We start from the raw sequence: 23,728 nt of genomic DNA, 5'->3' as shown, positions 1-23,728 counted from the left end.
TATGATTATGCTGTCTGTATGTGTGCTGTGATTTTCCACAGTAAGAACAAAGGGGTTTCCTTCCACATGGTAGAGGGTATAAAAGGCCCTGGAAACCCCTTCATTTTGTCTTCAATCCTGCTTCTAACCTCAGTAGGAACTGTGCTTGAAACTGAAACTCTGAACTAAGGACTGAATGACCCATCCAAGCTGGGATGTTTGTACTCCAGAGACTTGATTGGTTTGAATCAGCAGTAATCCAATCAAGCCTGAAACAAACCTGGACTAAGAACTTTGCAATTGTTGTATATATTTGATTCCATTTAACCAATTTAACTCTCATCTATATTTCTTCCTTTTTATAAATAAACCTTTAGATTCTAAAGGACTAGCAACAGCGTGATTTGTGGGTAAGATCTGACTTGTATATTGACCTGGGTCTGGGGCTTCATCCTTTGGGATCAGGAGAACCTTTTTTCCTTTACTGGGGTGTTGGTTTTCATAAACATTCATCCCCATAAAGAGTGGTGCTGGTGGTGATACTGGGACATTGGAGTGTCTGAGGGAATTGCTTGTGTGGTTTGGTGTGCCTCAGTAGTGGAGGAACCCCAGCCTTGGCCTGTGACTGCCCTGCTCTAAGCAATTTGTCCTGAATTGATACTCTCAGTAGTGTCCTGCCAAAGGCCGCTTTGTTACAGTGGCAGAAAGGTAAATGCCGAGATAGAGCAGTGGACCCGCTTCTAGTGCGCGTGGGTGGGAGGGAGCTCGTCTGCCACCTGTCCCCGACCATCAGGCCAGAGCTCTTGACCCAGGCGGAGGAGGCTGCTGAGTAGATCGCCTGACAGGCCTCCACCGGCCCCAGGTTGCCCAGGTTCTGGACCAAGAGGAGCACATCATCGGCGTATGCTGACAGGACCAGCCACAACTCTGGCTCATGGAGCACCAACCCTGTCAATCTCTGGTGGAGGAGACAGAGGAAGGTTTCGAATGCCAGAGTATACAACTGGCCTGACAGCAGACACCCCTGACATACCCCTGGCCCAAAGCTGACCGGTTCGGTCACGGTCCAGTGGAGCCTGACCAAGCACTCCATGGAGGCGTACAGCACCTAGAGAAAACCCACAAACTGAGGCCAGAAGACTAACGCCCACAGAATGTCCATGAGATACCCGTGGTCCATCCTGTCAAACGGCTTCTCCTGGTCCGGGGACAGGAGGACGAATGACCGATCGCCCCTACACCCAAGCTCCAGGAGGTGATTTAGATAAAAATCCAGGGCAAAGGGCCACTTGGAGTCCCTGTGTCCCCAAAATATTCCTCCAAGCCCTGCACCCCCTTCCCTGGGGAGGCTTGAGAATAATATACTAACCAATTGGTTACAAAGTGATCACAGACCAAACCCCTGGGTTTTTAGGACACTGAAAATGAATCAGGTTTTTAAAAGAATAATTTTATTTTTTTTTTTAAAGTAAAAGAATCATACCTGCAAAATCAGGATGGAAGGTAACTTTACAGGGTAAATAAAAAGATTTAAAACACAGAGGATTCCCCTCTGACTCTGCTTTCCAGTTACAAAACAGGAATGAAATTACCTCTTAGCATATGGAAAATTCACAAGCTAAAACAAAAGATAATCTAATGCATTTCCTTGCCTTTATTTACAATTTCTGTAATTTTAGATGTATCATTTCAGGTATCTTTTTAGGAGAGGGTTTACCTGCTTGATCTCTCTCTCTGTCCAGAGAGGGAACAAACAAAAAGAGCAGAAACAAAACCTCTACTGCCTCCCCGCCCCCGATTTGAAAGTATCTTCTTTCCTTATTGGTCCTTTTGGTGAGGTGCCAACTAGGTCATCTGAGCTTCTTAACCCCTTACAGGTAAAGTGATTCTGTACCTCTGGCCAGGAGGGATTTTATATTACTGCAGATATAAAGGTTATTATCCTTCCCTTTATATTTATGACATGACCCCCAAATCACAGATGGTGGTGGACAGCCTGTTCCACACTGGCTGTGAGTTCTTCCTGGAGCTCTAGGGGGGAAAAACAGAGTTAATAAGACACATGCACCTTTAGATATATTACTGATTATATAAAAGCTAACAATATTTCCCACATTTCATGAACAATTTTAACTAGTTGATTCTGGGAAATTTTCATGGTAGAGTGCATCAGCCACTTTGTTAGAAGCTCCTGAAATGTGCTGTATTTCAAAATCAAAATCTTGGAGAGCTAAACTCCATTGAAGAAGTTTTTTTGTTATTTTCCTTGAGAGTGTGAAGCCACTTCAGCACAGCATGGTTGGTTTGCAGGTGGAAATGCCGTCCCCAAACATATGGGTGTAGCTTTTCCAGAATGTACACAATGGCATAGCATTCCTTTTCGGTGACTGACCAGTGGCTTTCCCTCTCAGACAGTTTCTTGCTGAGAAAGACAACAGGTTGGAATTCTTGATCTGGTCCTTTCTGTATTAAAACTGCTCCCACACTACGCTCAGACGCATCTGTGGTTACTAGGAACGGTTTGTCAAAGTCTGGGACCCTTAGCACAGGGTCAGACATGAGTCTCGCTTTAAGCTGGTTAAAGGCCTTCTGACACTCTTCAGTCCACTGAACTGCATTTGGCTGTGTCTTTCTGGTCAGATCTGTGAGTGGGGCAAGGATTTGGCTGTAGTGCGGTACAAATGGCCTGTAATATCCGGCCAAGCCTAAGAAGGATTGGACCCGTTTCTTTGACTTTGAGACAGGCCACTTTTGGATAGCATTCACTTTGGCTTGTAGGGGGTTGAAAGTTCCTTGACCCACTTGCTGTCCAAGGTAAGTCACTCTAGGCCTATTTAACACTTTTTAGCCTTAACAGTTAGACCTGCCTCCCTTATGCGCTCGAAAACTTTTTGTAGGTGCTCCAGGTGTTCTGCTCATGAATCAGAAAAAATGGCCACATCGTCGAGGTAGGCTAGGAGATTCTACAAGTTTCTGGAAGGTGGCAAGTGCATTTCCGAGCCCGAAAGGGAGCACATTAAATTCATGCAGCCCTACATGGATGGTGAAGGCTGACCTTTCCTTGGTGGATTCCTCTAGCGGTACTTGACAGTACCCCTTGGTTAAGTCTAAGGTAGAGATGAACTGGGCACGTCCAAGTTTCTCCAATAGCTCATCTGTCCATGGTATTGGATAGTTGTCTGGGCAAGTTACAGCATTTAGCTTATGGTAGTTCATGCAAAAGTGTATTTCCCCATCCAGTTTGGGAACTAGAACCACTGAAAATGCTCATGCACTGTTAGAGAGGCAGATTACACCCATCTATAGCATGTCCTGGATCTCCCGTTCTATAGCAGGTTTGGCTTGAGGAGCCACCCGGTAAGGTTGGGCCCTAATTGGGTGAGCATTACCTATGTGAATGGATGGTGTGCCCATTCGGTCCATCCTGGGGTGGCTGAGAACATTGGCGCGAAGATAGTGTGCAGCTCCTTGATCTGCTGTCACTGCATACGGCCAAGGGTCATAGACAGGTTTGCCTCTTCCACACCGCTGTTACTTATTCCTTCGCAGTAGACACCTTCAGGCCACTCAGCGTCATCTCCTCCCTGGGCTGTAAACTGACAAACCTTTAATTCTCTGGAATAAAAGGGCTTTAGAGAATTAACATGGTACACTTTAGGCTTTAGGTCTGAGGTGGGGGATGCTATGAGATAGTTATGTTGACCTGAATTTGATGGGTTAGTTGTTATGGCTCACCACTGATCGCATCCAACCAGAAGATTGATAGGTTCCTATGCAATTCAGACTACAGAGTTCAAGAACTCAGCGAGTTCTATATCGGGAGTGGACTCTCGGGGTGCTTGGCAAGAACACGTACACTGAGGACAATACCAAACTGATAAAATTTTTATTCAAATTAACATAAAAATAAGAAATGCAATGAAACTTATAACTGCAAAACAGTAAAAGAATTCCAAAACTCCTGGCGGTAACATTTCTATTATAAGTACCTTAACCTAACATACTCACAACCTTCCTTGAGGACCCGGTAATAGGAGGTGAAGGACCAGCCTTACTCCTCGCACACCCGATAACATGATGGTGCTGGCTTCCCAAATAGTTAGGAATGTTGAGTAGTTATACTATTCTGCACAAGCTGATAGATAGATAGATAGATAGATAGATAGATAGATAGATAGATAGATAGATAGATAGATAGATAGGAGAATGGGAAAAACCAAAGCTTCAGGAGTTAGAAGAGCCCTGAAGAGCCTTCTTACAAGGTATTTTACAGGATTCTGACCCTCTATAATTCAGGCCCAACCAACTATATCCAAATCTTATTTCTGTACACTAAGAAATTTATGAGTACCCTTCTCCTACAGGTTAGTGGATTATGACACTTACTTTCTAAATATAGTAATAAGAACTATCTCACTCCAAAACTGCCAACCTAGGCTCTCTTGGTGACCTCCAAGTTGTGGTGTACCCTGCGGTTACCAACCAGTTGTAGATGCCAGATAAACCTGTGATGTGAAGTGGATAGTTCCTCCCTTTGGTTCCCCAAAGTTCAGGGACCATTCTTATCTGTGCCAAAGGTTGCCAGCTTTTATGCTGACATATTTATAACTAATTCTAGTTTTTCCTATATAGCAGATCTTACCGGATCTTACAGGCCGGCTTGCATTTCAGCAACATTTATTATTAGGAAACACATGCCTCAACACATCCTAAATTCCAAGGAATTAATACTGATAAAATATAAGAATAAAATGGATTAATTTCAGGAAAAGAAACATATTAATTGATACTGCTGGCTGGATTAGTAAAATATAATAACTAGCAAAATAATCTTATGGGCTACAGGCAGTGAAACAATCAGTCCCCCTGCCCCTGTGCTTACTCACCATTTTGGGGCTCCTGCAGGTTATGTGTGCTGGATGTAGGACAGGGAATTTCTACTATTGTGTACACTGTGCTTGTCTTTAAATACATCGAATCATTGCTCTGTCTGGTGTGAACAATGCTGCCTCTCTTAAGTGTTGCATTTTGGCTTTACAGATGCAACCTTGAGATCCCAGCCATCCTTGTTATCAATGGCCGAAAGACTCCAAAGAATCAGGAAGTGCCCACGAAGAAGCAAAGAGGACATACTGCATGATGTCACGCAGCAGTCCCTTAATGAAAATTAAAAAGTGCAGGAGTGGTGGAAAAGTGAAAGGAGGGTCCGCCAGCAGAATGCGGGTCACCGGCACTAAAGTACGGAGCTGCTGCTCAGCATCCAGGAGAGCCAAGAGGACTCGATACTGGCACCCATAGCAATGCAGGCAGAGCACTTCCGTGCCGCCCCCTACCCCACACACCTTGTCTCCAAACTCTTTCCCTTGTGCCCCTATGTCACGGCCAACCCACTTTCCCCAACATCCGGGTTCTTATTGCCACTAGCTGCCTCCAACACCTGTAGCTTCACCACCCAACCCTGCAAACTATGACCCTATGGGCTTGTTACAGGATCCGTGCAGGTTTCCACCCTCTTGTGCCAGTGCTGGTTGAATAAAGAGTCCCAATGCCTTCTTTAGCGGTTTCACCTTCGTGCTTTTATTTACAGTGCTTTTGTGCAGTCCCAATTCCCCCAACAGCAATCACCCCTCAGACCCTTCCCAGGGCTTTCTGCCCCTTGTGGTGCCCTCCAGTGGGTAAGGAAACAGAGATGTAGCCCTCCTGTCCCCTCCCAGGCTAGCCTCCTCACTGAGGTTTGTCCAGGGCGTTTATAGCCCTCTCAGTCCTCAGCCCGGCTGTCTCTACTTGGCTCAGCCTATTGCTCGGAGCTACCCTCGTTAGGGCTTGCAGCTGGGCCCCTGCTGAGTGCCTGTGCCTCTCCACCTGGCTTCCCGGGCAGGGAGCATGGCTCAGCCAGCATTCTAGCAGGGCCTTAAAGGGGTTCACCCCTGCCCTGCCACGGGGTTACCAATCCCCCCTTTGATGGGGTGATTACTAAAGAACCCCATCACCCTCACCAAGGGACAGGTCGTTCAGGTGTGGGAACAGGCTCTGTTTCTTGATATAGCTCCAGCCTGGGCATTATAGAGGCATAAATAGTTGGCTGTATCGGAGGTGTTTGTCTTTGTAACTTATTGATTTTACACTGCATACATCCTAAAGTGATGAAAACAATCCCAGATGCAATTCCTTGGATAATAATCCATCCTTTCAACTCAATTTCCTCACAGGGAAATTCCTACTTCTTGGGCTTCCCCATATAATAACTGGACAATTGCTTATTTGTTATCTGGATAAGGTGGGTTTCCTTTCGGGACACCAATTGCTTTAATTGTAATCCCAGAGGAGGAATATGTACCAAAAACGTTGGAGTCTATAAGATAGTCAAATCCTGATAGGAGGGATCAGATGGAACAATCGTTGTGTTTTCAAAGGCAGGAATAGGGGAAATCACTTGATTTCCAATTGAGGGAAACTGCTTAGAGTAAAACAGAAGTTTGGATCTGTGACCTGACACTCCAAGGAACCATATAGGAACCTTTCCTGGTTGGTTACTATGCAAAATTGGCCATTTCCAGCATAGATCATCCTCTCCATAGGAGTTTTCCATCTGGTTAGTTGGACCATCTAACGAGGATTGATTCTGGAGCTCTCCCTGCAGTCCATGCAAGATAGTATTTGCCTCAAACACATTACATCTGCAGATATACTGAGGCCCTTTTTTAGAGCAACAGGCCATCTGCAGAACTTTCCATGTTTGGATTGCAGTGTAATAGACTACCAAGGGAGACACATGGACAGGTACCTTGTAGATGCCACCTTCAAGGTGACCTATGGACTGTACTGCAGCCAACCGCCTATACACATCCTTGTCTGAGTCAAATATGGGTAAGGAGACTGTGAATGAAACATACAAGGATTGTGCTACAACACAACTTTGAGAAGATAAACATCTGTCTCAGTTGGGATGTGGTGTCACAGACCCCATTTGTCTCATAATTCCAATGGATACATGTGGACGTGCATTCAAACATATAGATCTCTCCCCTTCAGGCCTTTCAAAACATTTAGGGCAATACCAATTTAATAATTGCTCATCTTCGATTAGATTGGGGATCCTTCCCAATTCTAGGGATTGTAATGCCTCAGTGACAGTGTTAATCATCATCGATCAAGAGCAGAGCACCACACCAGTAGCGTCTGGTGACATTGGGAGGTTGGTGATCTGGTAATGCTGTTATCCTACAGAGCACCAGAGCATAGGCTGTGTAATCAGTGGATCCGACCTTTCCGAATCATCGATAAACTCAGTTCAGCAGTGTACAAGATTAGAGGAACAGGAGGCAAGTGTACTAAAGATAAAATCGACCATGCTAATCAATGAAAACTGTTTCAATCACCCAGGTCCCTGGAGCAGCTTGATTCCCAGGAGGTGATCCAGTGAGTGACGGGGAAGGGGAAAAAGAGCGAGCAGCAGTGGCGGGAGCTTGGGGCAAGAGGTGGAGAAGGGAGTGGGAGATAGAGGCAAGAGGTGGAGCAGGGGCTGTGTCTCAGGGGAATAGGTGTAGAGGGGCTGTGGGCTTGAGGGGAGATGTGTACCAGGTTCATAGCCTTGGGGAGAGAAAGCGGGATAAGAGGGAGGGACCTAGTGGTCATGGTGGCTAGTTCTCTGAAAACATCCACTCAGTGTGCAGCAGCAGTCAAATAAGTGAACAGAATGTTGGGAATCACTAGGAAAGGGATAGATAATAAGACAGAAAATATCATATTGCCTCTATATAAATCCATGGGACGCCCACATCTTGAATATTGCGAGGAGATGTGGTCGCCCCATCACAAAAAATATATATTGGAATTGGAAAAGGTTCAAAAAAGGGCAATAAAAACCATTATGGGTATGGAATGGCTTCCATATGAGGAGAGATTAATAAGACTGGGACTTTTCAGCTTGGAAAAGAGACAACTAAGGGGGGATATGATAGAGGTCTATAAAATCATAACTGGTGTGGAGAAAGTAAATAAGGAAGTGGGATTTAATCCTTCTCATAAAACAAGAACTGGGGGTTACCAAATGAAATTAATAGGCAACAATTTAAAACAAACAAAAGGAAGCATTTCTTCACACAACACACAGCCAACCTGTGGAACTCCTTGCCAGAGGATGTTGTGAAGTTCCATCAATGGCCAAGTTGGCAAGGGATGGTGTCTGTTTGCCAGCAGCTGGAAATGGGTGACAGGGGATGGATCACTTGATGATTCCCTGTTCTGTTCATTCCCTCTAGGGCACCTCGCACTGGCCCCCATCGGAAGACAGGACACTGACCGATTCCCCAGTATGTCACACTGACACAACACAGTAAGGTCAGGAAAGGGTTTAATGCACAGGTTGGCAAACTACGGCCCATGGGCCACGTCCGGTCCGAAGGACTGTCCTGCCTGGCCTTTTAGCTCTCGGCTGGGGAGGCTAGCCTCCAGCTCCTCCCCTGCTGCTCCCCCTCCCTCGCAGCCATGCCCCCGAGCGAGCAGCATGGCTTACTCCAGCTGGGCGGCGCGGCTGCCAGTCCTGCCTCTCTGAGTGGCATAGTAAGGGGGCGGAAAGTGGGGGGGTTGGATAAGGGGCGGAGGGTCCCAGGGAGTAGTCAGGGGAAAGGGAGTAGGGGGCGGATGGATGGGGCGGAGGTTCTGGGTGGTGGTGTTCAGGGGACGGGGAACAGGGGGGGTTGGATAGGCATGGGAGTCCTGGGGGGACAGTCAGGTGGCTGGGTGTGGATAGGGGTCAGGGAAGTCAGCGGACAGGGAGCAGGACGGGTTGGATAGGGAGTGGTTTCCCAGGGCAGGGGTTAGGGGCAGAGGGTCATGGGAGGGGCAGTCAGGGGACAAGGAGTGGGGGGTCGATGGGTGGAGGGTCCTGAGGGGGGCAGTCAGGTGGGTAGGAAGTGGGAGGGGGCATATAAGGGGCAGGAGGTCAGGCTGTTTGGGGAGGCACAGCCTTCCCTATGCAGCCCTCCATACAGTTTTGCATTTCCGATGTGTCCCTTGGGCCAAAAAGTTTGCCCACCTCTGGTCTAATGTCTCTCTGACTGCCCAGTCAGTAATTTAGGGAAGAGAGCACAGAACCAAGTCACCAGCCAGGTCTGCACAGAGCTCAGTCTGAGAGCCAGAGCACAAGGGAAAAACTTTAAATCTCCTTATAAGTAAAGAGCCGGAGTAGCCTGTCCCGGATCTGTTTGGTCCTCACCCCGTAGATGATGGGGTTTAGCATGGGGGGCACCAGGAGGTACACGTTGGCAATGAGAACGTGGAAATGCAGGGGCACATTGTAGCCAAACCGGTGCGTGAGAGAGGAGAAGAGAGCTGGGATGTAAAAGCTTAAGATGGCACAAAGGTGGGAGCTGCAGGTCCCAAAAGTCTTGAGCCGGGCATCCTTTGTGGGAAGGCTGAAGATGGCCCTGAGGATCTGGGTATAGGACACAGCGATAAAAATCATATCCAGACCTCTCACACAGAGTACCACAAAGAGGCCGTAGTAACTACCTATGCGGGTGTCGCCACAGGCCAGCTTCACCACAGCTATGTACTCGCAGTACGTGTGGGGGATGACGTTGGTTCTGCAATATGGCCGTTGCCTTACCAGGAAAGGATAAGGCAGTACGACCATGATGCCACGCAGCACCAAGACCAGTCCAATCTTAGCCACCACGGGGTTTGTCAGGATGGTGGAATGTCTCAGTGGATAGCAGATGGCCACATAGCGATCAAACGCCATGGCCACGAAGATCCCAGACTCCATCACGAAGAAGCTGTGAATGAAGTACATCTGGGTGAGGCAGGCACTGAAATCTATCTCCCTGGAATTGAACCAGAAGTTACTCAGCATTTTGGGCACGGTGGATGTGGACAGGACCAGGTCAGTGATGGTCAGCATGCAGAGGAAATAGTACATGGGCACATGGAGGCTTGGTTCCGTCTTCACAATGAATAGGATGATGAAGTTCCCCAAGACGGCTATGGTGTACATGGTGCAGAAAGGGATGGAGATCCAGACATGGGCCACCTCCAGGCCTGGAATGCCCAGCAGGATGAAGGTAGAGGGGTTGGTGAAGTTGGTTTTGTTGGAATCTGACATGGAGTAGGGGAGAAGTTGTTCAACTCTGAGGCTTTCCCAGGGCCCAGGGTAATGGTCATAGAACAAAAGCCTGGATGGAGAGACAATGTTAATATGAGACACTACATGCACTACTGGATACTTTTTTCATGGGTGAAGCAGATTTGTTGCTCTTCACCCACATTTTCATTTTTCAGATAAATGAATTATGAACAACTGACCCTACTAATGCCAGTTCCATATTTGATAGTCCTCCATGCATTAATAATTTCTACATGTCATGGTCTGGGAAACCTTAATAGGCACCAGTAGGAAACACAAGTGTGGATACTGGTTATCCCTCATTCTTCCTTAATGCAATGAAAGCCAGGCTAGAAATTCCATTATATTCCCCGAGGCACCTGGTTGCTCAAAATCTGAAATTGTAAAAAAAAAACTTTGCCAATCCAGGTACCAAGAGGAAACATTCCGTCTAGAACCACCTCAGGGAAAAGACCTGGGTGTCATCGATCGCTGTTCCATGGAAACACCTGCTCATTCACAGTAGCGGCCAAAACAAAGCAAATGTTCAGATGCCTAAGGAATGGGGTGGAGAACAACCTGCTCTGGAAACGCACTCACTTTTGATCACACAGTCTCTATAAAAGATATAGCAGATGGAAAGCAGATTTCTGAGACAGACTGTGAGAAGGGGAAGGCTGCCGTATGCGGACAGACTGAAAAGTCTGGGGCTTGGTCTACACTACCCCCCCCAATTCGAACTAAGGTACGCAACTTCAGCTACGTGAATAACGTAGCTGAAGTCGAAGTACCTTAGTTCGAACTTACCTTGGTCCACACGCGGCAGGCAGGCTCCCCCGTCGACTCCGCGGTACTCCTCTCGCCGAGCTGGAGTACCGCAGTCGACGGCAAGCACTTCCGGGTTCGACTTATCGCGTCCAGACTAGACGCGATAAGTCGAACCCAGAACTTCGATTTCCAGCCGTCGAACTAGCTGGTAAGTGTAGCCAAGGCCTGGGACTGTTGAGTTTAGAGAAGCCACAGAGAAGGGGGCATATGATAGAGGAGAACAAAATAGCAGAATGGAACTGATCACATTCCAGTGGACAAAGAGAGAAGAGCTCCCAACCAGTAATATCTATAGATAATTAGTGCTTCAAAAGGGCTAATTCCTCAAAGATGACAAATTATCGACAACACTGATTGGGAGGAAAAAAATATTTAGAAAAACGGGAATGAAAATTGGGGGTTCTTTAAGAAGAATTTATAGATAGCTAACAAGCCACAATTCCACAGTCTAGAAAGTGAAGATCTCATATCAGATGAGGTGAGGGAATACTTTCTAGTCCATTAGCAGTCAAGGAGGATGTTAAGCAGCATCTACAGTAGAACCTGAGAGTTACGAACACCAGAAACAGAAACTATTAAAAATTAAAGGGAAAGTTTTTTTAAAAGGATTTGAGAAGGTTAGGAAAAATGGATAATCTGTCGTGGGATTAGTTAACAAAAAGTCTAAGAATATAATTAATGAGAGTCACCAACAGACACAAATGTTTTAATACAGTCAAATGCAAAGTTATCATCTCAGAACAGGGAACGCAGGAACGACCCACAGACTTGATCGCTGTATTATGGAATTGAGGGACCCTGAAAAGGATTTAGGGGTCACTGTGGATAACCAACTCATCATAGTGGTGAGTTGGAGCTGGGGAAGGATTTTACCTCTGCATATGGCATTGGTGAAACGAAATGCATCCAGTTCCGGGGTCCACATTTCAAAATTTGAAAATTTGGAGAACGTGCAGAAAAGAGTCACTAAAAAGATTGGAGGCTGTAGAAAATGCTGACCAGTGAGAGATTTAAAGAGCTTCATCTATTTATCTTATCAAAAGGATGATCAAATGGAGAATTTCAGGGGGAGAAAACCATGGGTAATAACAGACTCTGTAATATAGCGGAGAAAGGCGGAGCAAAGCCCAAGCGAGATACATTTTAGTTGGAAATAAGGGCCAAGTATTTTGCACTGATGTTGATTAACCATTGGGACAAACTGCGAAGGGAAGTTGTGGATTCTCCAAGTCCCCATGTCTGCACATCCAGACTGGATGGAGGGCTTGATGGCTTTTCTACAGTTAAAATGCTATAGCGACACTGCCATTGCTCTTCAGTGAAGACATTACTTACCCAAGTAAAAACAGTTTTAGGTTGCATTAACAGCATGCAAGTCACCGGAGATGATATTTCTCTACTCAGTGCTCGTTAAGCTTCAGCTGGAGCATTGTGTCCAGTTTCGGTCACCTATGTATAGGAAGGACCCAGAGAAATTGGAAAGGATCCAAAGGCGAGAGACAAAGATGATCAAAGGGGTGGAATGCAGCCATACAAGCAAAGGCTGAAGGAACTGGGTATGTTTAGTTTGGAAAAGAAGAGATTGAGCGGGGACATGAGAGAGGTCTTCAGATATTTGAAAGGCTGCCATAAAAAAGATGGAGAAAAGTTGTTCTCTCTTGCCACAGAGGCAGGACAGGAGTCAAAGGGTTCAAACTACAACAGAGCAGATTAAGATGAAATCATAGAATCATAGAATCACAAAATATCAGGGCTGGAAGGGACCTCAGGAGGTCTTCTAGTACAACCCCCTGCTCAAAGCAGGACCAATTCCCAATTAAATCATCCCAGCCAGGGCTTTGTCAAGCCGGGCCTTAAAAACCTCTAAGGAAGGAGATTACTCCACCTCCCTAGATAATGCATTCCAGTGCTTCACCACCCTCCTAGTGAAATAATGTTTCCTAATATCCAACCTAAACCTCCCGCACTGCAACTTGAGACCATTGCTCCTTGTTCTGTCATCTGCCACCACTGAGAACAGTCAAGCTCCATCCTCTTTGGAACCCCCCTCAGGTAGTTGAAAGCAGCTATCAAATCCCCCCTCATTCTTGTCTTCTGGAGACTAAACAATCCCAGTTCCCTCAGCCTTTCCTCATAAGTCATGTGCTCCAGATCCCTAATCATTTTTGTTGCCCTCTGCTGGACTCTTTCCAATATTTCCACATCTTTCTTGTAGTGTGGGGCCCAAAACTGGACACAGTATTCCAGATGAGGCCTCACCAATGTTGCATAAAGGGGAACGATCACGTCCCTCGATCTGCTGGCAATGCCATTAGCCTTCTTGGCAACAAGAGCACACTGTTGACTCATATCCAGCTTCTCGTCCACTGTGACCCCTAGGTCCTTTTCTGCAGAACTGCTACGTAGCCATTCAGTCCCTAGTCTGTAGCAGTGCATAGGATTCTTCTGTCCTAAGTGCAGGACTCTGCACTTGTCCTTGTTGAACCTCATCAGGTTTCTTTTGGCCCAATCCTCTAAATTGTCTAGGTCCCTCTGTATCTGATCCCTGCCCTCCAGCGTATCTACCACGCCTTCCAGTTTAGTGTCATCTGCAAACTTGCTGAGAGTGCAGTCCACACCATCCTCCAGATCATTAATAAAGATATTAAACAAAACCGGCCCCAGGACCGACCCTTGGGGCACTCCTCTTAAAACCGGCTGCCAACTAGACAGGGAGCCATTGATCACTACCTGTTTAGCCCTATGATCTAGCCAGCTTTCTATCCACCTTACAGTCCATTCATCCAGCCCACACTTCTTTAACTTGGCGGCAAGAATACTGTGGGAGACCGTATCAAAAGCTTTGCTAAAGTCAAGGAATAACACATCCACTGCTTTCCCCTCATCCACAGAGCCAGTTATCTCATCATAGAAGGCAATTAGGTTAGTCAGGCATGATTTCCCCTTGGAGAATACATGCTGACTGTTCCTGATCACTTTCCTCTCCTCTAAGGCCTTGGCTACACTTACCCGCTAGTTCGACAGCTGGAAATCGAACTTCTGGGTTCGACTTATCGCGTCTAGTCTGGACGCGATAAGTCGAACCCGGAAGTGCTCGCCGTCGACTGCGGTACTCCAGCTCGCCGAGAGGAGTACCGCGGAGTCGACGGGGGAGCCTGCCTGCCGCGTGTGGACCAAGGTAAGTTCGAACTAATTCGAACTAAGGTACTTCGAACTTCAGCTACGTTATTCACGTAGCTGAAGTTGCGTACCTTAGTTCGAATTAGGGGGGTAGTGTAGACCTGGCCTAAGTGTTTCATAATTGATTCCTTGAGGACGTGCTCCATGATTTTTCCAGGGACTGAGGTGAGGCTGACTGGCCTGTAGTTCCCTAGATCCTTCTTCTTCCCTTTTTTAAAGAAATCTCAGGAAAAACTTCCTAACTTGTCAGGAGCATAATGGAACAGACGTGGAAGCTCCTTCGCTAGAAATTTTCCAAAGAGGGTTGGATATTCATCTGTCCTGAATGGTTTAGAGAAAGCAAACCCTGCATTTTCGCAGGGGGTTAGACTAGCTGACCCTTGCGGTCCCTTCTCACCCTGTAGCTCTGTGATTCTATGACATGAAATCGAACCGTAGAGCAGTCTTAGTCAAACACAGTCTTTGGCCTCAATACAGAGGAAACTGGGTGAAATGTAACACCCTGTATTATACAGTAGGTAATACAGGATGATCTACTGGTGCCTTCTGACCATGAACCCTATGAATCTGTCAATAAATAAACTACATCAAGCATTTATATTTACTCTGTCTCACTGTTAGGATATAGATATTCAGGCCTGCCTGTACAGGCCTATGCTTTAAGAATGTAGGTGTATGTTTATCACTTAGCTAGTTATAGAGATATAAAAGAAAGAATCTGTGTAAGGTCCATCTCTCCCTGTGACGGTCTGAGGCCCTGCTCTTAGGATAAGGCCTTGGGCCAAGCAGCAGAGGCAGCCAGGAGCTGGGAAGCGAACGGTCACATCCTCACCTCCCAAACCAGTAAGGCTCTGGGGCTGTTAGGAAGGGGATCGATCTATCACCTCCAGAGAAAGGGAAGAGCCTAGAAGATGTAAAAGGAAATTTCGTTTGATAGTTTTCGGTCTGGTAAGAACTCACTTATCAGTAGACACAGCTGGGAAACCCTTCTGTCTGTCTAGATGTAGTTGTGAAATCCTCACTTCTGCATTATTTTGTCATTATAGCTCTCACTTTGCTATTGTTTATTTGCATGGGCTCTGTCTGGTTCTGTGATTGTTTCTGGCTGCTGTATAATTCATTGTTGGCTGTAAACTAATTAAGGTGGTGGTATATAATTGGTTAAATGTATGTTAGGATTGATTAGTTAAATTTCAGTAAAATGATTGGTTAAGATAGAGCTAAGCAGAACACAAGTTTTACTATATAGTCTGCAGTCAATCAGGAAGTAAGGGGGGGACAGGAACAGGGACTGGGAACAGGGACACAGGCAAGGCTCTGTGGTGTCAGAGCTGGGAAGGGGGACACTGAGGAAAGAAACTGGAATCATGCTTGCAGGAAGTTCACCCCAATAAACATCGAATTGTTTGCACCTTCGGACTTCGGGTATTGTTGCTCTTTGTTCATGCGAGAAGGACCAGGGAAGTAAGCGGGTGAGGGAATAAGCCCTTTAACACTCACCACTCACAAACAAGGGAACATTCAGTTACAATGAAAGTCTGAACAGATAACACTGATAAAATAAAATGTAATGGCTGTGCAGAGCAGAAAGGAGCACAGTCTTACTCTCTATCCCATCATGCCCACATTGCACTGGGTTTGTTGAGCAGGTCAGCGCCTCAGCAAGAGATGGGTACCTGTGAATCCTTAGTTGGAAGTGTCTTCCCTGGGAATCCCCCTCAGGTAGCCGTGTCCCACACGTCTCTCACCACAGCATCTGCAGTAGCATCCCACGCTGAGAATCAACACAGAGATGTGCACTGTTTATAATATAGCTCTGTGTAATCCCAGGGGGGTTCACTCAGCCTCAAGGGGAGAAACAGCATCTGGATGGAAACAGTCGGGAGACCGGAGACACTCTAGCTAATGTCTCTTGTTCCATGTCTGCTCTTCGGTGCTATTTATCCAGCTTTAGGAGTAAACAGCAATTATGGGACCTTCCCAAATGGAGATGAGAACTCTTGGGCTCTGCGCTGAGGCAGAGAGGGGAATTGGCTGCTCTCTTTATGTGTGTATATTTTAAAATTATAGTTCATTACTGTGACGTTGCACTCCATATGCTCTATGAAAATAGGCTTATGAATCTGAAAATGACAGCTGGAATGCACTTTATGCAACAGGTCTCGTGTAACATATCATTGGAAAACTTATAATCTGCTAAATTTGATTTTCCTATTCATATGCATGTATCATTCTTACTTCTGAAGTTAGAAATATAAAGTATAAACTTGTACTACTAATGTAGTCAGATTAAGTGGAGACCATTAAGAGTGCTTCAGAAACAACGAGTTGTAAATGGGTTGTTTATCTGAGAGACTTCCTGTGTACATGTGGGCCAGCCCGTGGGTAATGAAGAATGAGGTCTCACAGGGACATGTGACCATGTCAACTGACACTGAAATCCAGCTTAAATCCTTTGCTTTTCCATTCAGAAGGAGGGGTGGGGGCCAAGCACAGACAAAAGATTCCCTCCTTGTGCCACAGCTATAAAAGGGGGTGGAGCAGGACAAACTGGAGGCCAGTCATGAGGAAACTCCTGCTTATCACCTGAGATGTCTGCTGGATCAAACAAAGACTGTACCAGGGGAAAGGATTGGGCTTAGATTTACGTGTTTTGTTTTATTTTGTTTTGTGACTTACTTTGTTCTGTCTGTTATTACTTGAAACCACTTAAATCCTACTTTTTATACTTAATAAAATCACTTTTGTTTATTAATAAGCCCAGAGTAAGTAATTGATACCTGCGGGAGGCAAACAGCTGTGCATATGTCTTCACCAGTTATACAGAGGGCAGACATTTTATGGATTTACCCTTGTAGTGAGTCGGTGTGGCTCCCCGTCTCCCCGGAGAGGGAAGAGCCCATCCGGAGGCCACAGTGGGAGGAGTCATGGAGCCCTGAGCCCGCCCCTCAGAGGGTCAGGCGGTGACCCAGAAGTATAAAGGCTGGCCCTCAGAACTCAGTCAGGCCCCAGCCGCCGAAGAGACCAGACGTCTCCAGCCCAGCTCGGGGCGGGGAAACCTCCTTGACCCGGGGCGGCCACCAAGAGCCGCCGGGCCTGCCCTGCACCTGCTACCTAGAGGAGCCGCCAGGCCCGCCCTGCCACCCACTACCCTAGGAGCCGCCAGGCCTGCCCTGCACCCACCACCCGGTGGAGCTGCCGAGCCGGCTCTACACCTACTATCCCGAGGAGCCGCCAGGCTTGCCCTACGCCCACTACCCGGAGGAGTTGCCGGACTTGCCGAACGATGCCTGGCTGGATGAATCCATGGTCCAGGACCCCCCCGAGGCCGACACCAGCCCCCAGGTAGGCCCAGAGGGGGAGAGTGGAAGTAGCCCGGGGGCAGCCGACCCCAGTCTGGCTGCAGCATTACCAGAGCCTATGTCCGTGTGTTGCGGCCAAGATCCCCACTGACTAAGCAGCGGGCCGTCTGCCGCTGCTAGGGCCCCGGGCTGGGACGCAGTGGAGTGGGAGGGGCTGCGTCCCCCCTGCCACCCAACCCGTGGGTGGCCGTCTCCCCCTCTCCCAGGCCTGTTGGGCCTAAATACTTTATATTGTTGCTCAGCCCTGACTGAGGGCCTGAGCACCTGTCCCAGCGTTTGTTGCCCCGTCCTGACCTAGGGCCTGGGCCTAAATACCTCTTACTGTTGCTCAGCCCTGACTGAGGGTCTGAGCCCTGACATAACGCTGGTGTCCGCCCAAAGCTAGGGTCGGGCTTATCGTGCCTCTCAGGACAGCAAGGGCCGCCGGGGAAACCCTGCCGCTAGACCGAGTGCCCAGCCCCGATGGGTAGTGAGTCAGTGTGGCTCCCCGTCACCCGGAGAGGGTCGAGCCCCGGCAAACTCTTGTACAACCCTGTATAAACTTTATACAGAGTAAAACAGATTTGTTTGGGGTTCATGCTCTCAGAAAGGCTAAACACTGGGAAAGTCCCTATTAACTGAGAAGCCTCTGGGCTGAGTGAATCTCAGTTTCTGTGAACTGCAGAGGGGCGTCGTGCAACCTCTGGGTCTGTGCTGAAGCTGACTGGAGTGTCTGGCTCAGCAAGACAAGAGTGGACGGTTGTCATCAGTGGTACCCCAGCACATCAAGTGACAGTCTCGAGGGGGGGTCTCTATTTAATTAAGCACCTGAAAACTCTAGGTTTTGGGCAGATAACTTAGCAATTAGTTGACAAGGGCACTGAATCTAATTCCTGTCTAAAAGAAAGTAAAAATAAGTAAATATTAGACCAACTCAGCTCTGGTACTAACATTTTCTTACATCTTACATCAAGTCACTTAAGGGACACTGGTGAGTTTTAAAATTTGAATGTATATTCTTACTTTGGTACTATCTCAATAGAAAGAGAGACCGCATCAGGACTCCTGGGTTCTATTTCAGCTCTGGGGGAGGAGAGGGGTGTGGGGAAATAGAGCAGGGGGGCCTTCTTTTTAATAGCCTGAGCTGTGAATCTAAAGGCCCCAAAATAAATCCTCCAACAGAGATCTGTTATGCTAACTGCCCTTACACAAAGCAGTACAGGCCAGGGCCCAGGCCAGGGCCTGAACTAGACTAGACTGCACAATTCCCTGCAAACTCGGTCAAGGGTCATGACCAGAGGAGGGGGGGCAAGGAGGGAAAGAATATAAAAAAGCCCCAGCAGCAGCACTAATGAAATATAATAACCACTTGTGTGAAGCAATAGGTAACTTTAGCTAAATGCAATGTCTTGACTCATGCAGCTTCTCCTTTGGGTGATCTGTGACCCACTCCATGAGTCCAGCTATCTGCAAAAATAGCCAATCAGAGATCCTCTTTAGGCGTCCCATGGAAACCCGCCCCCATGGGGTGTCAAAAGACCCCGGAAAATAACATGTGTCTTGAGAAATGTACCCAAACTGGTGCCAAGTACCACCCCTGGGGAAAACCACCAAGCGCCCCTCTACCCAAATAAACACCCACTTCTTGGAAATTAATGAGGAAGGTACCGGGGGGAAGGGGGAGAGGGGACTGACCCCAACCCTAATTTCTTAACTTGTGGTTTTTTGGGGGGTGGGGCTGACCCGAACCCTAGTTTCTTAACTTGTGGTTTTTTGGGGGGTGGGGCTGACCCCAACCCCAGTTTCTTAACTCATGACGTATTGTTTGTACTTTGCTTGCAGTTTAATGAAATAAAAACCCGCCTGCGAGCGGCCCTCGGGGTGTCAGTCTTCGGACTGCACCCCAGTGCACTGGTATGTATGTCAATAAACTGGCCTCAGGCTTGAGTCTTTGAACTAAAATCACTGCGTGGGTGTCTTTGACCATGACAGGGGTCTAATAGATTACGGCGGGGGCAATAAATCTGCAAGTTATATAAGAACATCAGAATGGCCATAGTGGGTAAGACCAATGGTCCATCTCTCCCAGTTTCCTATCTTCCAACAGTGGCAAATGCCAGGTGCTTCAAAGGGAAAGAACTGAATAGGCAATCATCAAATCATAGAATCATAGAATAATCATAGAAGATTAGAGTTGGAAGGAACCTCAGGAGGTTATCCAGTCCTATTCCCTGCTTAAAGCAGGACCAACCCCAACTAAAACATCCCAGCCAGGGATTTGTCAAGCTGGACCTTAAAAACCTCTAAGGATGGAGAATCCACCACCTCCCTAGGTAACCCATTCCAGTGCTTCACCACCCTCCTGGGGAAATAGTGTTTCCTAATATCCAACCTAGACCTCCCCCACTGCAACTTGAGACCACTGAGTCTTGTTGTTTCATCCGCCACCATTGAGAACAGCCGAGTTCCATACTCTTTGGACCCCTCCTTCAGATAATTGAAGGCTGCTATCAAATGCCCCCTCACTCTTCTCTTCTGCAGACTTAATAAGCCCAGTTCCCTCAGCCTCGTCTCGTAAGTCATGTGCCCCAGAATCCCTTATCATTTTCATTGCCCTCCACTGGACTTTCTCCAATTTGTCCATACCCTTTCTGTAGTTGGGGGCCCCCAACTGGGCGCAATACTCCAGATGAGGCCTCACCAGTGCTCAACAGAGAGGAATAATCACTTCCTTCAATCTGCTCGCAATGCTCCCACTAATTCAGCCCAAAATACTGCTAGTCTTCTTGGCAAAAATGGCACACTGTTGACTCATATCCAACTTCTCACCCACTGTAATCCCCAGGTCCTTTTCTGCAGAACTGCTGCTTAGCCAGTGGGTCCCTAGCCTGTAGCAGTGCATCGGATAAACACCAAGGCCTTGTCTACACTACGAGAGTAGTTCGATTTTACTTAAATCGAATATTTGGAATCGATATTGCAAAGTCGAACGTGTGTGTCCACACTAAGGACAGTAATTCGACTTTGTGAGTCCACACTAACGGGGAAAGCGTCGACATTGGAAGCGGTGCACTGAGGGCAGCTATCCCATAGTTCCCGGAGTCCCCGCCGCCCATTGGAATTCTGGGTGGAGCCGCAAATGCCTTCTGGGTAAAAAAAAAAAGGGGCCAGGGTGCTTTTGGGTAACTGTCGTCATCCGTCCATCACTCCCGCCCTCCCTCCCTCCCTGAAAGCGCCGGCGGGAAATCATTTCGCGCACTTTTCAAGTCATTGACAGCGCGGACGCCACAGCACTGTGAGCATGGAGCCCGCTGCAACCATCGCTGCAGTTGTGGCCGCTCTCAACGCCTCGCAGCTTATCATACAGGTTGCCCTGAGGCAGATGCAGAAAAGTCAGGCGAGGAGGCTACGTCAACGCGGTGATGGCCTGAAGTGTGAGAGTAGCACAGACCTCTCAGAAAGCAGGGGACCCAGCGCCGAGGACATCACGGTGGCAATGGGTCATGTTGATGCCGTGGAACGGCGATTCTGGGCACGGGAAACAAGCACAGACTGGTGGGACTGCATAGTGCTGCAGGTCTGGGATGAATCACAGTGGCTGCGAAACTTCCGCATGCGGAAGGGAACTTTCCTTGAACTTTGTGAGTTGCTGTCCCCTGCCCTGAAGCGCAATGACACCCGGATGCGACCAGCCCTGACTGTCCATAAGCGAGTGGCCATAGCCCTCTGGAAGCTTGCAACGCCTGACAGCTACCGGTCAGTCGCGAGCCAGTTTGGGGTGGGCAAATCTACCGTGGGGGTTGTTGTGATGCAAGTAGCCAAGGCAATCGTTGATGTACTGCTGCCAAAGGTAGTGACCCTGGGAAACGTGGAGGCGATCATAGATGGCTTCGCAGCGATGGGATTCCCAAACTGCGGTGGGGCCATAGATGGAACTCACATCCCTATCCTGGCACCGGACCACCAGGCCACCCAGTACATTAACAGAAAGGGCTACTTTTCCATGGTGCTGCAAGCACTGGTGGACCACAGGGGACGTTTTACCAACATCTACGTGGGATGGCCGGGCAAGGTTCATGACGCTCGTGTTTTCAGGAACTCTGGTCTGTTTAGACGGCTGCAGCAAGGTATTTACTTCCCGGACCACAAAATAACTGTTGGGGATGTGCAGATGCCTATAGTCATCCTCGGGGACCCAGCCTACCCGCTAATGCCCTGGCTCATGAAGCCCTATACAGGTGCCCTGGACACTGAAAAAGAACTCTTCAACTACCGGCTGAGCAAGTGCAGAATGGTGGTGGAGTGTGCTTTTGGACGTCTCAAGGGGAGATGGAGAAGCTTGATGACTCGCTGTGATCTCAGCGAAACCAATATCCCCATTGTTATAGCAGCTTGCTGTGTGCTCCACAATCTCTGTGAGAGCAAGGGGGAGACCTTTATGGCGGGGTGGGAGGTTGAGGAAATTAGCCTGGCTGCTGATTACTCACAGCCAGACAGCCGGGCGATTAGAAGAGACCAGCGGGAAGCGCTGTGCATCCGGGAGGCTTTGAAAGCAAAGTTCCTGAGTGAGCAGGGTAACCTGTGACTTTCTAATTTTGTGTACAGAGAAGCCTTCACCCCACTTCCAACACACGTTTCAAAATAAAAATAGTTCTACTTTGTTAAAGCACACCGTTTTCTTTAATACTGTTTTCGCGGGAATTTTTTAAAACTGGGACGCAGACTGTGGTGCGGAGCGGGTGTAGTGTAGTCGCGCGAATGCAGCTTCTAAACTGAAGGACTGACAGGCTCCGCTGCGGTGGGATGGTTCTTTCAACGGAGCCTGTCACCCCTCCTGATAGGGACTGTGTGTATGGGGGTTCTATGTGACTTTGTGGCAGGGGGGGGACGCTTACAGATCCCCTGCTGTGTGGCTCTGTGATCCTGCCTAAGGACCGCCGCTTCAGATCTCTAACTGCCCTCCCGTGCCACAAAGTCACAGAGCAACCCACCTCCCACCACATAACATGAAAAGAACCTCCCAGACTAACCAGGGTAAGTAGTCACTGCATCACTGCACTATGTATGTGCCCTGCTGCTGTGCCTGCCCCCGACTATGTACCCTGCCAAAGGTGACTGTCCTGTCCAATTACCAACCCCCTTTCCCCCCCTCCTCCAAAAGAACATGATGGAAACAGTAGTTAACAGAAACATATTTTTTATTAACAACTACACATGGGACTGGGAAGTGAAACTTGGACGGGGGCTTGTGTCAGGCGGGAAGGAAAGAACTTGTCAAACTTTGGGGACTGAGAGCCTTCTGCTGCTCGAGCTCTCTGCAGGGGTGCAGTGAGAGTTAGCAGGGACTCTGCCGCCTCTCCTTCTGTGCACTTTGGGTGAAGGGAGTATGGGACTTGGTGGCGGGGGAGGGCGGTTAGAGATGGACTGCAGCGGGGCTCTGTCCTCCTGCCTCCGTTCCTGCAGAACATCCACAAGGCGCCGGAGCGTGTCCGTTTGCTCCCTCAGTAGTCCAAGCAGGGTTTGAGTCGCCTGCTGGTCTTCCTGACGCCACCTCTCCTCCCGATCCATGTTGGCTTGGTGCATTTGGGACAAGTTCTCCCGCCACTGGGTCTGCTGTGCTGCCTGGGCTCTGGAGCAGGCTATAAGCTCGGAGAACATGTCCTCCCGTGTCCTCTTCTTCTTATGCCTAATCCTCCCTAGCCTCTGGGAGTGTGATGACAGGCTAGGTTGTGAGACAGTCGCAGATGGGGCTGTGGGAATGGGAAAAAGGGAGTGAATTCCTCAGAAAGATAAATGTAGTTGTGAACAAAGAACATAGTCTTTCTCTGTGAACAGGACCATGCACAGCACCTATCACATGCGCACTCAGCACAAGGTCGAATTCTCGGCCTTCGCATTCAGTGTCTGGGGTTTTGCAGAGCACTTTTGAGAACCCTGTCAGGACAACGGAATTTCTGTTGCAGGCAGACATGGTAAGCCGTAGATTCGTGGCAGCTTAAAACTTTAATATTAGCAATGGCCTCATTTCACATTGAAATCAATGTCGGTCCCTGCTGCCAGCAATCCGGCAAGCAGGAAGTTTGCTCCTGTCCCACACCCTCGCGGCTGTCCCCGGGAACGATCCCTTTCGGCTGACCCTTTCCCGCCTCCACCGCGTGGCTGCAAACCAGCCAACACTAACATTCCCCTACCTCATTCAAAGCAGGTCTTCATGAGCGACATCACCCTCATGAGGATCTCGGAGAGCGACAGACAGAGAATGCTCCGGGAAAGCCTTCAAAGACCAGGGCCGTAT

At 48.2% G+C, this 23,728-nt stretch overlaps 1 protein-coding gene across 1 annotated transcript; it reads right to left on the bottom strand.

Annotated features, from left to right (window-relative positions):
• Positions 1–9,136: 9,136 nt before the first annotated feature.
• Positions 9,137–10,090, bottom strand: LOC117873320 (olfactory receptor 52R1-like). The gene has a single exon (XM_034762560.1). The coding sequence runs from the start codon at positions 10,082–10,084 to the stop codon at positions 9,137–9,139; it is 948 nt and encodes a 315-aa protein (XP_034618451.1). The 5' UTR covers positions 10,085–10,090.
• Positions 10,091–23,728: the final 13,638 nt, after the last annotated feature.

Source organism: Trachemys scripta, chromosome 1 (assembly GCF_013100865.1).
Source record: "Trachemys scripta elegans isolate TJP31775 chromosome 1, CAS_Tse_1.0, whole genome shotgun sequence".
Classification (NCBI taxonomy): domain Eukaryota; kingdom Metazoa; phylum Chordata; order Testudines; family Emydidae; genus Trachemys; species Trachemys scripta.
The sequence above is the reverse complement of the archived record's forward strand: the minus strand, read 5'-3'. Positions and strand labels throughout refer to the sequence as shown.

What these genes read in the sequence shown, in the direction of transcription:
- LOC117873320 (XM_034762560.1), bottom strand. Translation starts at nt 10,084, where the DNA reads ATGTCAGATTCCAACAAAACCAACTTCACCAACCCCTCTACCTTCATC.